Genomic DNA, 13434 nt, shown 5'->3' on the forward strand with positions numbered 1-13434 from the left:
TCTGACTCCGCTGACTCCGCTGTCCGTCCATCCGTCCCTCTGTCACCAGGCTGTATCTCATGAACCGTGATAGCTAGACAGTTGAAATTGACACTGATTATGTATTTCTGTTGCTGCTATAACAACAAATACTAACAACCTAACCAACAAACGGCTGAACTGATTTTGATGAAACATGTCTAAGAACCATCGCTAGAAAACCTGCTTTCAAATAAAAAAACCGCATTCAAATCGGTCCACCCGTTTAAGAGCTACGGTGCCACAGACAGACAGACAGTCGGGCGGTGTTTTGCGTCGGGGGTTAAAAAACAGAATAAAATAAATATTTAAGGGGGCTCCCATACAACAAACGTGATTTTTTGCTGTTTTTTGCTCGATATTAATAACGGCAACAGGTAGACGCTTGAAATATTCATAGAATATTTAGTCGTATATTCACTTTAAAAATATATAATTAAAATAAAAATAATATTTAACGCGGGCTCCCATACAACAAACGTGTTATTTTTGCTAATGCCTGTACTCCATTTATTTTAACATTTGAAACTTAACGGTAAAATCTGCACCTGTTTTTAAATGAAACAACGAAACTATGTATTTAAAATTGTTTTAACTTCTATAATAAAAACATAATAAATACCGCTAATAAATGTACTTGTAGATATTTTCACTCCATTTGTGTTTGAAATACCGGGAAACGTATGTGTTACAATTTGACCGTTAATTCAAAACTTAAATTAAACGGAGTATAATGTTGTATAGATTGTTGTATAGTTGTATAGATAGTGAATGGTACGGAACCCTTCGTGCGCTAGTCCGACTCGCATTTAGCCGGTTTTTTATGTCTACTTACTATTTTAGTTACTTATGTATTTAATACGGCGCCATACTCAGTGCGTGACCCGCCTAATACGGTTTTTCTATAGAAGCGAGGAACTCTACTATATAACAATTTTCTTTTGCTGTATCAACCTACAGCTGCCGAGGAAGAAAAGAAAGTAAAAGTTATTGAAGAAGACGTAACAATAAAGGCAAATATCTGCGCCGCCGATCTGGCTAAGGCTGAGCCGGCCCTGCTTGCGGCTCAAGAAGCCTTAAATACTTTGAATAAGAATAACTTGACGGAGTTGAAAGCCTTTGGTTCTCCTCCTGATGCTGTAGTTATGGTCACTGCAGCGGTATTAGTATTGTTCTCTAAAAGGGGAAAGATTGCAAAGGATAGGTCCTGGAAAGCTTGCAAGGTAAAGTTTTACCTATATCGAATTTTATAACGTCGTATAATCTTATTTTACAATATCTTTTAAAACAAAAAACTGCAATATATACTCTGAACTGAGCGTGCTTAATTTTAATTATTCCAGGTCATGATGGCAAAGGTGGACCAGTTCTTGTACGATCTAGTCTATTATGACAAGGAAAACATTCACCCTGATGTTATTAAGGTACGTGAACCTCAGATATGTAGTAATAGGTAATTTAATTTTGTATGTAGAGTGGGCCAAATTTTATGTCACTGAGTATATTTTGTAGACAACGACGAGTAAAATGTCAGAGTTAGGACAGACATTCCACAACACGAAGTCTCATAATTTCATAACCTTTGACTGACTTCCTTAAGTAGATATCGACTTAGTAAGTATACGATTTCTTTTATTAAATATAATTATTATATACAATTCTGTACGCAGGCGGTTATGCCGTACATCAAAAATCCAGAGTTTGATCCAACAATTATCGCATCGAAATCGGGTGCCGCAGCAGGTCTCTGCTCTTGGGTCATCAACATCTGCAAGTTCTACGATGTATTCGTGGTGGTGGAGCCCAAGCGGAAAGCGCTCGCTGCTGCTAACGCAGAGTTGCAGGCTGCCAGGGACAAGCTCTCTTTTCTCACCGATCAGATCAAGGTAGCGTTTTTTAATAATCACCGTTTGTTATTGTTTTTTTTCTCCTATGTGCGATATTCAATAGACTTTTCTTTCATTTTAACAATAGGAATTGGAAGAGAAATTAGGAGTTTTAATGAAAGCTTTCCAAGAGGCTGTAAATGAGAAGATGAAGTGCCAAGCTGAAGCTGATGCAACCAACTACACCATTGACTTAGCTAATAGGCTAGTGAATGGTTTGGCTTCGGAAAAAATTAGGTATTACTTAACTTTCCCATTCTATTGCCTGCAAGTTTCTTAATCTTAAATCGCACCGGGGCAACAGCGGTGATGGAAAATTGCATTAATTAATTTAAGATTCTTTTTACTTATTGATTGATTATTTCATCATTGGTGTCTTCACCTGAAGTACGCGAAGAGCCAAACAAATGAGCGTAAGTACTTAGTAAGAGTGTCACGAGCGTCAATTTGGGACCCATCTCGTGAAAAAGTCCTTTGAATTGTCATACAAAATGACAGATGTTCGATCTTAAGTGTGTACCAAATTAACGCTCGTGACTGTATAACTGTAAAAATTATTTACGTAAAAAAAACTTTATTCAGATGGTCTGCAACGGTATTGAGCCTGAAGGAATCTGGGATAACGTTGCCCGGTGATGTTCTGTTGGTTTCTTCGTTCATTTCTTATGTGGGTTGCTTCATGCGTCGCTATCGACTGCAGCTCATTAATGACGACTGGGTGCCGACGCTTGCCAAGACTAACGTAAGTAATCTGAATTGCAATCGATTTATTTCCATGGTTGGATAGTAGTCATTAAGTGATACCCTACGTTATACAGCCTAAAATCGAGTCAACGGAAGGTCTAGATCCGCTATCGATGTTGACGGACGATGCGCAAGTAGCATGCTGGAACAACGAGGGCCTGCCTACCGACACGATGAGCGCCGAAAATGCAACTATTCTTACCAACTCAGCCCGCTGGCCGCTTATGATCGACCCCCAGCTGTAAATATCCAACGTTCATTTTTCTATAGGATATTTTTGCTATATTTATTATAATATAATGCTGCCATCCACCAGAGATACTTAAACAATGAAGCGGGGTGATCTGCAAAAAAAACACCAATGACAACTTCCTATAGTCGTTCCAATCGTTTATTTAACTTTTGACAGATCACGCACGTGAAGAAGAAATCATTTAAAAATAATAAAAACTTTAGGGATTAAAAGTTAATAAAATAGGCGTACTATTTTTAATATACCTACCACCCACTGACAACAAATGAAAATGCCATGATATTAAATAACGCCAAAAATAATTAAAAGTCGGAAGTGAATAATCATTTAATTATATGGATTATATTTTATATCAATAATTGGTAATTTTATAAAAATTTAAATGTAAATGTAATTGGTAAATTATATAACCTTCTTCGTTCGCGATTGTTAAAAATAATGAATCGGTTAAATTCAGCCAAAATAATTTAATTAGTAACTCGGCTGTCAAAGTTAAATATAAATAAATGATTGGAACAATTATAGCATCGCATATCTTTGTTGTATATTAAACCTGATTTTATATTTATAATAAACGAAAAAAAAGGAAACGTAGACATATCCATGTAACTCGAGCTGTCAAAAGTTAAATAAATGATTGGAACAATTATAGCATCGCATATCTTTGTAGTATCCGCAGCCTAAACAGGATTGATTTTATATTTTTCAACAGACGAAAAAAACGGAGGAGGTTCTCAAGTAGACGCGTATATTTTTTATGTATGGAGGATTTTGATGATTCTTCTTTTATTGGAAAGGGTTATCCCCCAAGTTGGTCCCATATAGATTCGGAAAACAAATCCAACCCTAAGGGTAGGAAAACAAGGGATGATTGACTGTTCAATCACTGATTGCAATATATGACCACGCATAACTTCTTTTTCTATTGGGTCTCGAAATTGGTCCTATGTAAATTCGGAAACAAAAATCCTACCCTAGGGGAGGGAAAAAAACTAAAATACCTATATAAAACTTTTTAACAAAAAATTAAACCGCCGAAAAAACTGAAAAGCAAAAAATTTTTTATTTAACCTTAATCTAGGTACCCGTTTGAAGTCGGTGCCTCAGCACTAGCCAGCAGAAGTGGACCGATAGTCTACCAGATGGGCTTCTATCACTTCACCTGTCTGTGCTGAGGCACCGACTACAAACTGGTAGGTACCTACCTAGATAAACGTTAAATAGCTTATAAATGTACTTCCTTTGTATAATTATAGGTATGTAATTAGCATTTTTCATTTGAAGGCAAGGTATAAAGTGGATTAAAACAAAATACGGGGACGCGCTGGTGGTTATTCGACTCACGCAACGCAATTACATCGATCGCATCGAGCGAGCCGTTACCAGCGGAAACGTTGTGCTCTTGGAGAACATCGGTGAGACCGTCGATGCTGTGCTGGACCCACTGCTCGGACGAGTTCTGATAAGAAAAGGCAAAATTTTAAAGGTAAATACACATAAATCGGAGTATATTTTTGAATACAGATACGACTAACAACTAAAGTGGCTTTACTTTTTAGATTGGTGACAGAGAAATGGACTATCATCCAAGCTTCCGATTGGTAATCCAAACTAAATTGGCCAACCCCCATTATCAGCCTGAAATGCAAGCACAGTGTACGCTTATAAATTTCACTGTTACCAAAGACGGGTAAGAAACGTAGGAAAAGACTCCTATCTGCTTTAACATTAAATAGGCATAATCAACTTTTCTTACAATTATCTACAGCCTAGAAGAACAACTTTTGGGTGAAGTTGTAAAAGCCGAGAGACCAGACTTGGAAGCCTTGCGAGCGGGACTTACTAAACAACAAAATGATTTCAAAATTACTCTGAAGACACTCGAAGACGACTTATTAAAGCGTTTGGCTAACGCAGGTGCGGATATCCTTAGCGACTCTGCGCTAGTAATAAACTTGGAAACTACCAAAAAAACTGCTGCTGACATAGAAATAAAAGTCGAAGAAGGAAAAATAACGTCTGTCAAGATTGATGAGGCTCGTGAGAGATACAGGCAAGTTAACAAGCGAGGCGCTATTGCGTATTAGCAAACTAGAAGTTATAATTTGTAATTTATTTTTGTTAAAATAGGCGAGCGGCCACAAGAGCATCATTACTGTACTTCATTTTGAATGAGATATACAAGATTAATCCAATGTACCAGTTCTCGTTGAAGGCGTACAACGTAGTATTCAAAGACGCGCTGGCCAAAGCCGAGCAGGCTGATGATCTGGAGGCTCGCGTCCGCAATCTGCTCGACAGTATTACCTTCTGTGTGTTTGTGTACACCAGCAGAGGGCTGTTCGAGAGGGATAAGCTCGTATTTTTGTTTTTAATCACGCTACAGGTGCATTTTCCGCCAAATATTTGTACAGTCGGCCAAATAGTGGTCTATCAATTTTTAAACAACTTCCTATCAAATCATTGTTGTTTAAATCGAACTTTCACGTTAACAGACATGTCTAATTGACATTATTGTTTTATTTTTTATGATATGCAAACGAGGATTTACTTTAGGGTGATAGACCACATATTTAGCTTAAGATGATGATAGAACACAATATCATATTTACACTGCTCTATTATTATTGCTGTTACTCGTACTTATTTTTACCCGACTGCCCGAAGTAGGGTTATTATTATTTTAATTTCTGCAGAATTGAGACTTTTATTGTCTTACAGCTTAGACATTCCTAGAATGTATTAAATACCACGTTCAACCCATATCCAAGTTTTTGTGGTAGTACGGTTAAGATTTTTTAAATATGTTCAGTGTTGACATGAACTAAAATAATTTCTTTGCTCACTCGCGAACTTATGATACCTAGCTTAGCTTATGCAAGATATGCGTGTTCATGCAGTTCCTTCACCTCCACACTGTAAGAACACACACAAATCGCACACCGTACAACCGTACACCGTACAACTGTACACCATTCTACCAGATGTAACATGATGCTGTGATGCTCTGAAGACGAGCTCTGGTTGAGTTCGAAACGCGTCAGTGTAGTGTGGTGGTGGTGATAGATACGTTTGTGTGATTTGTGTGTGTTCTTACAGTGTGGAGGTGGAGGAACTGCATGAACACGCATATCTTGCATAAGCTTAACTATCATAAGTGCTTGTTATAGCCTAAATTGAATAAAGATATTTTTAACTTTGACTTTGATCATGAGGTCACGGGTGAGCAAAGAAATTATTTTAGTTCAAGATAACACTTAACATATTTAAAAAATCTTAACCGTACTACCACAAAAACTTGGATATGGGTTGAACGTGGTATTTAATACATTCTAAGTGTTTTAGGCCTGTCTAAGACGCGTTTAACTTCTTTGTAGCAAGGTCAATTATGTATTTATCATGTCACTCAACTTATATACCTAAATATGTTTCAAAATATGATGATAACTTTAAATTTTAAAATATAAATAGGTTTTACAATCTGAAGGAAAAGTTGACCCACGTGAGTTGGACTTTTTACTAAAATATGCAGTAGCACCTGAAAACTCTCCATACCCCTGGCTTTCTAACAACGGTTTTGGTGGAATCGTAGCCTTGGCTAAGATGGATGCCTTTGAAAACTTAGACAAAGAAATAGAAGGAGCGACAAAGAGGTATTGAATATTTAAAAATGTAGGTAGAATAAATTGTTTAGCAAAAAATTAATTCACGCCTGTTTTAATTTTGAACAGATGGCAAAAGTATACTGATGGTGAGGCTCCTGAAAGAGATAAACTACCAGGAGAATGGAAAAACAAAACGTCATTACAACGTCTATGCATCATGCGAGCATTGCGTCCCGATCGAATGTCCTATGCTTCGAAGTATGTACTTAAAATCCTCATTGATCGGTCAAATCGTGTTGTATTGTTATTACTTATTAACAGAGTCGGATCTACAATTTGGCCATTTTGGGATTATTACGTCAAAGTCAATATAAAACAGTATATTTGACTTTGGCACAATAGTTGCAGATCCGACTCTAGGGACCGTTCAAAGTTATTTTCTGCTCATACTTTTGTACCTATATTTAATTTTTTTAGTGCATTTTGTGAAGAGAATCTTGGAACAAAATATGTTGAAGCAAGAACGCCCCCATTAGAAGTATCGTACCGGGAGAGCAACTGCACAACTGCCATGTTCTTTATTCTGTCCCCGGGAGTTGACCCGTTAAAGGTGCCTTTTGTGTAATATGTCTGTTTCTTTTATTGCTCCTAGATTATGGTAGATATTATGGAATAAATATATTTGTGTTCAAGGATTTGGAGAAATTGGGTCGTAAGCTGGGCTACGCGGTAGATAAAAAGAATTTCCATATTGTGTCTCTGGGTCAAGGACAGGAGGTGGTCGCGGAAGAAGGTATGACTGTCGCATCTGCAAATGGGCACTGGGTTATTCTGCAGAACATACATTTAGTAGCCAAATGGCTCGCTACCTTAGAGAAAAAAATGGAAGAGACTTTTGAAGATCCTGATCCTACCTACAGGTTTGACAATAAAACTGAATTATGATCAAACGATTAATTTGTGAATCACTATTGAATTGGGTTTACTGTTATAACAGGTTGTTTTTAAGTGCTGAACCTGCAGGTGATCCGGCGTATCATATTATTCCACAAGGCATCCTAGAATCTTCTATTAAGATTACTAATGAACCTCCCATCGGGATGTGGGCTAACTTGCACAAAGTAAGTCACGCACTATTTTCTTGAAGCTGTGCAAATTAAATATCTACACTCCAATAAAATTTAAACAGCATTTGATTAAGTTGGCACTACTATTGCAGGTAAATAAGACAAAGTGGTGGGTGGAGTAAAATGTGTTAGGAAACATAGTTTATGCACACAGGTGACACTGTTGCAGCCTGCTCTTTAATATGAGAAAACTGTTGATATTTAAATTACTATCGTCTGTCTAACCTATTTTTTGAAACAGAGTGTATAGGATTTTACTTTGAATAAATACTCGTAACAAACAACAATGTATTTTCAGTCGTTAGATAACTTCAGTCAAGAAACTTTAGAGATGTGTAGCAAGGAAGCAGAGTTCAAATCGGTTTTGTTTGCTTTGTGCTACTTCCACGCCGTGGTCGCAGAGAGACGTAAATTTGGTCCGCAGGGATGGAACAGGTGAGTTTTTTTTATTAATACGATACTTATTGCCTTGTATTTAAACAGATAGATGTCAGTTTTTAGTAAAATTATCATATTTCGAGCTTTCATCAAGACTACAATAAAAGTACAATTTTGCAGAGTATATCCGTTTAATTTCGGCGATCTCACTATCTGTGTTTACGTGCTATACAACTACTTGGAAGCGAACCCTCGCGTCCCGTGGGAAGACTTGCGGTATCTCTTCGGGGAAATCATGTACGGTGGCCACATAACAGACGACTGGGACAGACGGCTCTGCCGTACTTTCTTACTCGAATACATGCAGCCGGAGTTGGTTAGCATATTTAATTGTTTTGTCGAGCTGCAGGTGTAACGTGAATTAGACTCTGGCGAGCGAAAGCTGTCCACGCATGCACAAGCAAGCTGGGCACGAAACTTTAATCTGGTATCATTTTTGAGATTGTCAAAATTGTCATATTGTCATTCTAGCCCGGCTTAGATAATTTTGATACTTCTGCTATGAGATTTTTTTTTTGCACTGACGAAGGTCATAAAATTTACCAAGGGACTCCTAAAGTGCATCATCAACTTTCACACATTACTACATGAATTTTGATGCAGCTTGAAGAGTCCCGAGTATAATTTAATATCTGGAAAATTTAAATAATTTCTAAGTATCAACATTGCTTAATCTGTCATCTCCCAGGATAACAGGATCAAAGGAATTTGGGCACAAATTTGTGCCACTGGGAGAGGACAGGTTAATCAGTGTACAGCAAGTGTCGTCAGCCTCATTTTTTTTAATTTGTCGAGGGTTTTCGAGGATTGCTTCCGCTGGCCAGAGTCTACCGTTTAAAGCAATAAGGTACAGGTGTAAGGCTGTTGCAGAAATGGCTATCTCTTGGTGATATCTCAAAATCTATTCTTAGTACCTAGTCATTTACGCAAAAACAGAACTATAGTCCGTATTCCAGCTAACTAGACTTAGTAATTTTGGCTGTGAGGTTGATGATCAATGATCAAAAATTACGTTTTGTAAGTTATATTAAGTACAGATTATTTATAGGTCGATGGTGAATGCCAATTAGCTCCAGGATTTATTTCGCCGCCGAATTCCGACTATGTAGGATATCATGGTTACATAGACGATTTCCTGCCCGACGAGACACCTTACTTGTACGGTTTACATCCTAACGCGGAAATCGGATACTTGACTACTGTATCAGAACGACTCTTCAAGGTATGTGAATTAAATAGAATTTATATATTTGATTATTATATTTCATATTTGGCCACTAACCATATGCATCTAATATCTAAGATCCGAACTTAAATCGACCTTCACCGGTCTGATAATATAATGAAACGTAACTATTACCTTATAATAAATTTTGTACTTTAGAAAATATTATATTAGAAATGGGTTTGCTAAAAAAATCTTGGACAGGCTATTTGTAAAAAAAAGATTTTTATTTAATAATCATGACCTATTTTAATTAAAGTGTTAATTAAATTAATAATGATTTTCAGACCGGTGAAGGTCGATTTAGGTTCGTATCTCTTCCTCTATATTGTGTTTGGTTTAGGTTGTGTTTGAAATGCAACCCCGTGACACAGGAGCGCAGTCTGGCGGAGGGGCTACAAAAGAAGAGTTGGTTCGTAACACACTTATCATCTGTTTAATAAACTAGTTTTTCTTGGGGCTTAGGCAGCGATGCTTCCAGCTAACGTTTAGTAAGTGTCCCATATTCTCAAGTCTTTAGTCTCTACTATGGCTTTTATTTGCACGTGCTGTAACTTTCAAGGAGTAAATAAAACATAAATTATGTTTAGTTAACCCATTTAAAATATTTCTTTTTTTCTAGTAGGAATGTATTGACTCTTTTTTAAAAAATGTTCATGATAATACTTTTACTGACAGGTTCGAGCCATACTCGAAGACGTCCTAGACAGAGTGCCCGAACCATTTAACCTTCAAGAGCTGATGGGTAAAATGGAAGAGCTGACTCCCTATACCATCGTCGCTCTCCAAGAGTGCGAGCGAATGAACAAACTAATGGGTGAAATACGACGGTCTCTCAAGGAGGTTGAACTCGGGATGAAGGTGAGATAGTATTAAATAACTCATTGGAATGCATTGCTATACTGAGCGGCAAAAAATGTGGCCCTCAAATATATGCAGAATCGGTGATTTTGTATGAAGGGTGGGCCAAATTTTGCGCCTCTGAGTATTATTTTGCTGACTGCTGTTGTTTCTATGTTAATAATTTTGAAAATAAAACTTCAAATCAGGGTGAGCTGACGATCAGCAGCGACATGGAGAAGCTAATGGAGTCCTTGTTCATGGACAAAGTGCCCGACTCGTGGACCAAGCTCGCCTACCCCAGTCTGCTGGGGCTAGCTTCCTGGTTCTCTGATTTATGTCTGCGGCTCGCCGAACTCGAGAGTTGGTCCGGCGACTTCAATGTATGGAAACGTTTTATATCATATTTGCACTTTGAATCGATGATTGCGTTTGCTTAGAAATTTTACAAAAATACTGGAACTAGCCCATCATACCTATTTAACATACGACGTGTTTTTTGACATCCGTTAAGTCCGACATAATAATATTAGGTACTTGGTACACTCGCAAAAACTATCTATGTGATAAAATAAAAGCAAATCCTTATTTAAATTATTATGCTAATCGAGGGAAAACCAAACTGCTTTTGATAAAGGTTTTTTAGTTATTACTTAATCAAGGCACTAAGCTAACAATATTTCTAGTTGCCTCCCGCTGTCTGGCTGGCCGGCTTCTTCAACCCACAGTCCTTCCTCACGGCTATCATGCAACAGACGGCCAGGAAAAACGAATGGCCACTCGACAAGATGTGCCTTAACTGCGATGTCACTAAGAAATCAAGGGCTGATTTTAAGTAAGTTTCCTATAACTTCATGCAAAACTGCACCTTACTACCTACACACTACTAAAAAATGTGACGTATTCGACATGACGTGAAAATTAAGTCATGATCTTCTTCCTTGTGCATACAAAGGGTTGTAAGTTAAATAATGTTTGTTTGTGTAATGTTGTGTATTTAATTGTGACACAGTGCTCCACCGCGTGAGGGCGCGAACATCCACGGGCTGTTCATGGAGGGCGCGCGCTGGGACACGGCCACGGGCGGCATCGTGGAGTCGCGCATGATGGAGCTGTTCCCCATCGTGCCCGTCATCTACGTCAAGGCCGTCACGCAGGACAAGCAGGACACGCGCAACGTCTACGAGTGCCCCGTCTACAAGATCCGGTCAGTATACATCGTGCGTGTTACTACCCCATTTACAAAATCTAGTGCCCCGTCTACAAGATCCGGTCAGTAAACATCGTGCACGTTAGTGCCCCTTCTACAAGATCCGGTCAGTATACATCGTGCGCGTTACTACCCCATTTACAAAATCTAGTGCCCCGTCTCCAAGATCCGGTCAGTATACATCGTGCACGTTAGTGCCCCTTCTACAAGATCCGGTCAGTTCACGTCGTGCACGTTAGTGCTCCATTTACAAAATCTAGTGCCCCGTCTACAATATCCGGTCAGTACGTACACATCGTGCACGTTAGTGCCCCGTCTAAGATCCGGCTAGTACACATCGTGCACATTAGTGCCCCATTTACAAAATCTAGTGTCCCGTCTATACGATCCGGTTAATACATATCATGCACTTTATTGCCCCATAAACAAAATCTAGTGTCCCGTCTATAAGATCTAGTTAGGTACACATCGTGCACGTTAGTGCTCCATTTACAAAATCTAGTGCTCCGTCTATAAAATCCGGTTAGTACATATCGTGCTCATCAGTGCCCAGTCTATACGACCCAGTTAGTACGAGTATACATCGTGCTCCTTATTTACGCCGTTTTTTGGTGACGCATGTTGTGTTATCGGCAGGATGCGAGGGCCCACATTCGTATGGACGTTCAACCTGAAGACTAAGGACAAGCCCACGCGATGGACGCTGGCTGGCGTCGCGTTACTGCTCGGCGTATAGATAGATAGTTCTTGTTGCTTACTTATTAAATGAATTGTTTATTTCTTACCGCCTAACAAATTTTATAATTTAGATTATTTTGATGATTTTGTAGGTACTTTATGATATTTTAGACATTATATAGGTAGCTAGTGTTTTCCTTGTATTACAAATAAATCAGTAAAAACGTGAGTCAATATCAAGAAGTTTTAATTTGCGACCACATTGGTAATTAAATAATATTAATAATAATAATTAAAGTATTGTGGTTTTCCTTTTTCTTTGTCAACTGTTGAAACTGTCAAATAATAACTGGACTAGCGTACAATTTAATTAGTTTCGTTGATAAAACATGTTTTTCTGTGGAAAGAGAAGGAAACCTCGTCACTAATTGTGGTAAATGATGACGATGTTGAAACGATGTTATTTACATTGCAGTTATGTTCATATCATACCTACCTACTATGGTAAACGCCACCTAGCTTGGCACAAAAGTCCATTGCATTGACTCCTCAGAATTACGGTATCTCATTTTTAGGGTTCTGTAGTCAACTAGGAACCCTTATAGTTTCGCCTTGTCTGTCCGTCTGTCTGTCTGTCTGCGGCTAAGCTCAGAGACCGTTAGTACTCGAAAGCTGTAATTTGGCATGATTATACATATCCGTCACGCCGACAAAGTGGTACTAAATGTGAAAAAAACATTTAAAAAATCTCGACTAACTTTTTAGGTAGCCATTTCTTCATTTCAGTTTTAGTGACACATCTATTATTTTGGAACCCAATATAATTATTTGATGATTGTCAATATTATTTTAAATAATATTTAGGTAACCGTTTTACCATTACTTGGTAATGAGGGCTATCGTTTTTTGTCTCACCAGATGGCACACTGTTGCGTGAGGTTTTTAAGTATGGCTTTCAAAGTCTGTTATTACGGGCGTGAAAACAAAGTTTAGATTAAAATCATATTTAATACACCTTAAAACCGTACCAAAAAAATATCGAGCATGCCATAGTGTTGCATAGTCCCCGTTTTGTTCGGAAAAAAGGAAGGACAAAGGTTTCCGAAAGACAAAACTGTCTCAAAACACAGACATTCATTGCTATAATTAATTCAGATATTGCAAAATATTCACAAAATTATTCTAATTATAAATAAACCCGCGTAACTCACCCAAAAACTATGAGATTTGACATTTCGGAGACCTCACGCTACACTAGCGCCTCTAGCGGTGAATTCATACGCGATAGCCCTCATACAATTTAGGTGACAGATCTACTATTTTAGGAAAAAATATTATTTATTAGGTCGCCGAAAACGCATTTATTAGGTGATCAATAAAATCATACCCTTTTCAAATTAGGTAAGTAAT

General features: G+C 37.9%; 1 protein-coding gene across 1 annotated transcript in view; it reads left to right on the forward strand.

Annotated features, from left to right (window-relative positions):
- The window catches only part of LOC141432750 (dynein beta chain, ciliary-like), a 57970-nt gene extending 45722 nt beyond the window's left edge, over nucleotides 1–12248 (forward strand). Inside the window, exons 59-82 of the mRNA XM_074094495.1 lie at nucleotides 979–1241; nucleotides 1362–1442; nucleotides 1689–1904; nucleotides 1993–2141; nucleotides 2487–2646; nucleotides 2723–2889; nucleotides 4186–4387; nucleotides 4461–4591; nucleotides 4670–4954; nucleotides 5032–5287; nucleotides 6373–6554; nucleotides 6633–6764; nucleotides 6984–7116; nucleotides 7200–7426; nucleotides 7504–7627; nucleotides 7932–8068; nucleotides 8192–8387; nucleotides 9120–9293; nucleotides 9640–9708; nucleotides 9975–10157; nucleotides 10346–10519; nucleotides 10823–10971; nucleotides 11149–11343; nucleotides 11983–12248. Coding sequence (XP_073950596.1) covers nucleotides 979–1241; nucleotides 1362–1442; nucleotides 1689–1904; nucleotides 1993–2141; nucleotides 2487–2646; nucleotides 2723–2889; nucleotides 4186–4387; nucleotides 4461–4591; nucleotides 4670–4954; nucleotides 5032–5287; nucleotides 6373–6554; nucleotides 6633–6764; nucleotides 6984–7116; nucleotides 7200–7426; nucleotides 7504–7627; nucleotides 7932–8068; nucleotides 8192–8387; nucleotides 9120–9293; nucleotides 9640–9708; nucleotides 9975–10157; nucleotides 10346–10519; nucleotides 10823–10971; nucleotides 11149–11343; nucleotides 11983–12082 — 4085 coding nt within the window. The 3' untranslated portion in view covers nucleotides 12083–12248. The remainder of the gene's footprint in view (nucleotides 1–978; nucleotides 1242–1361; nucleotides 1443–1688; nucleotides 1905–1992; nucleotides 2142–2486; nucleotides 2647–2722; nucleotides 2890–4185; nucleotides 4388–4460; nucleotides 4592–4669; nucleotides 4955–5031; nucleotides 5288–6372; nucleotides 6555–6632; nucleotides 6765–6983; nucleotides 7117–7199; nucleotides 7427–7503; nucleotides 7628–7931; nucleotides 8069–8191; nucleotides 8388–9119; nucleotides 9294–9639; nucleotides 9709–9974; nucleotides 10158–10345; nucleotides 10520–10822; nucleotides 10972–11148; nucleotides 11344–11982) is intronic.
- The last annotated feature ends 1186 nt before the right edge of the window (nucleotides 12249–13434 follow it).

Source organism: Choristoneura fumiferana, chromosome 11, assembly GCF_025370935.1.
Source record: "Choristoneura fumiferana chromosome 11, NRCan_CFum_1, whole genome shotgun sequence".
In the NCBI taxonomy this organism is placed as follows: Eukaryota; Metazoa; Arthropoda; class Insecta; order Lepidoptera; family Tortricidae; genus Choristoneura; species Choristoneura fumiferana.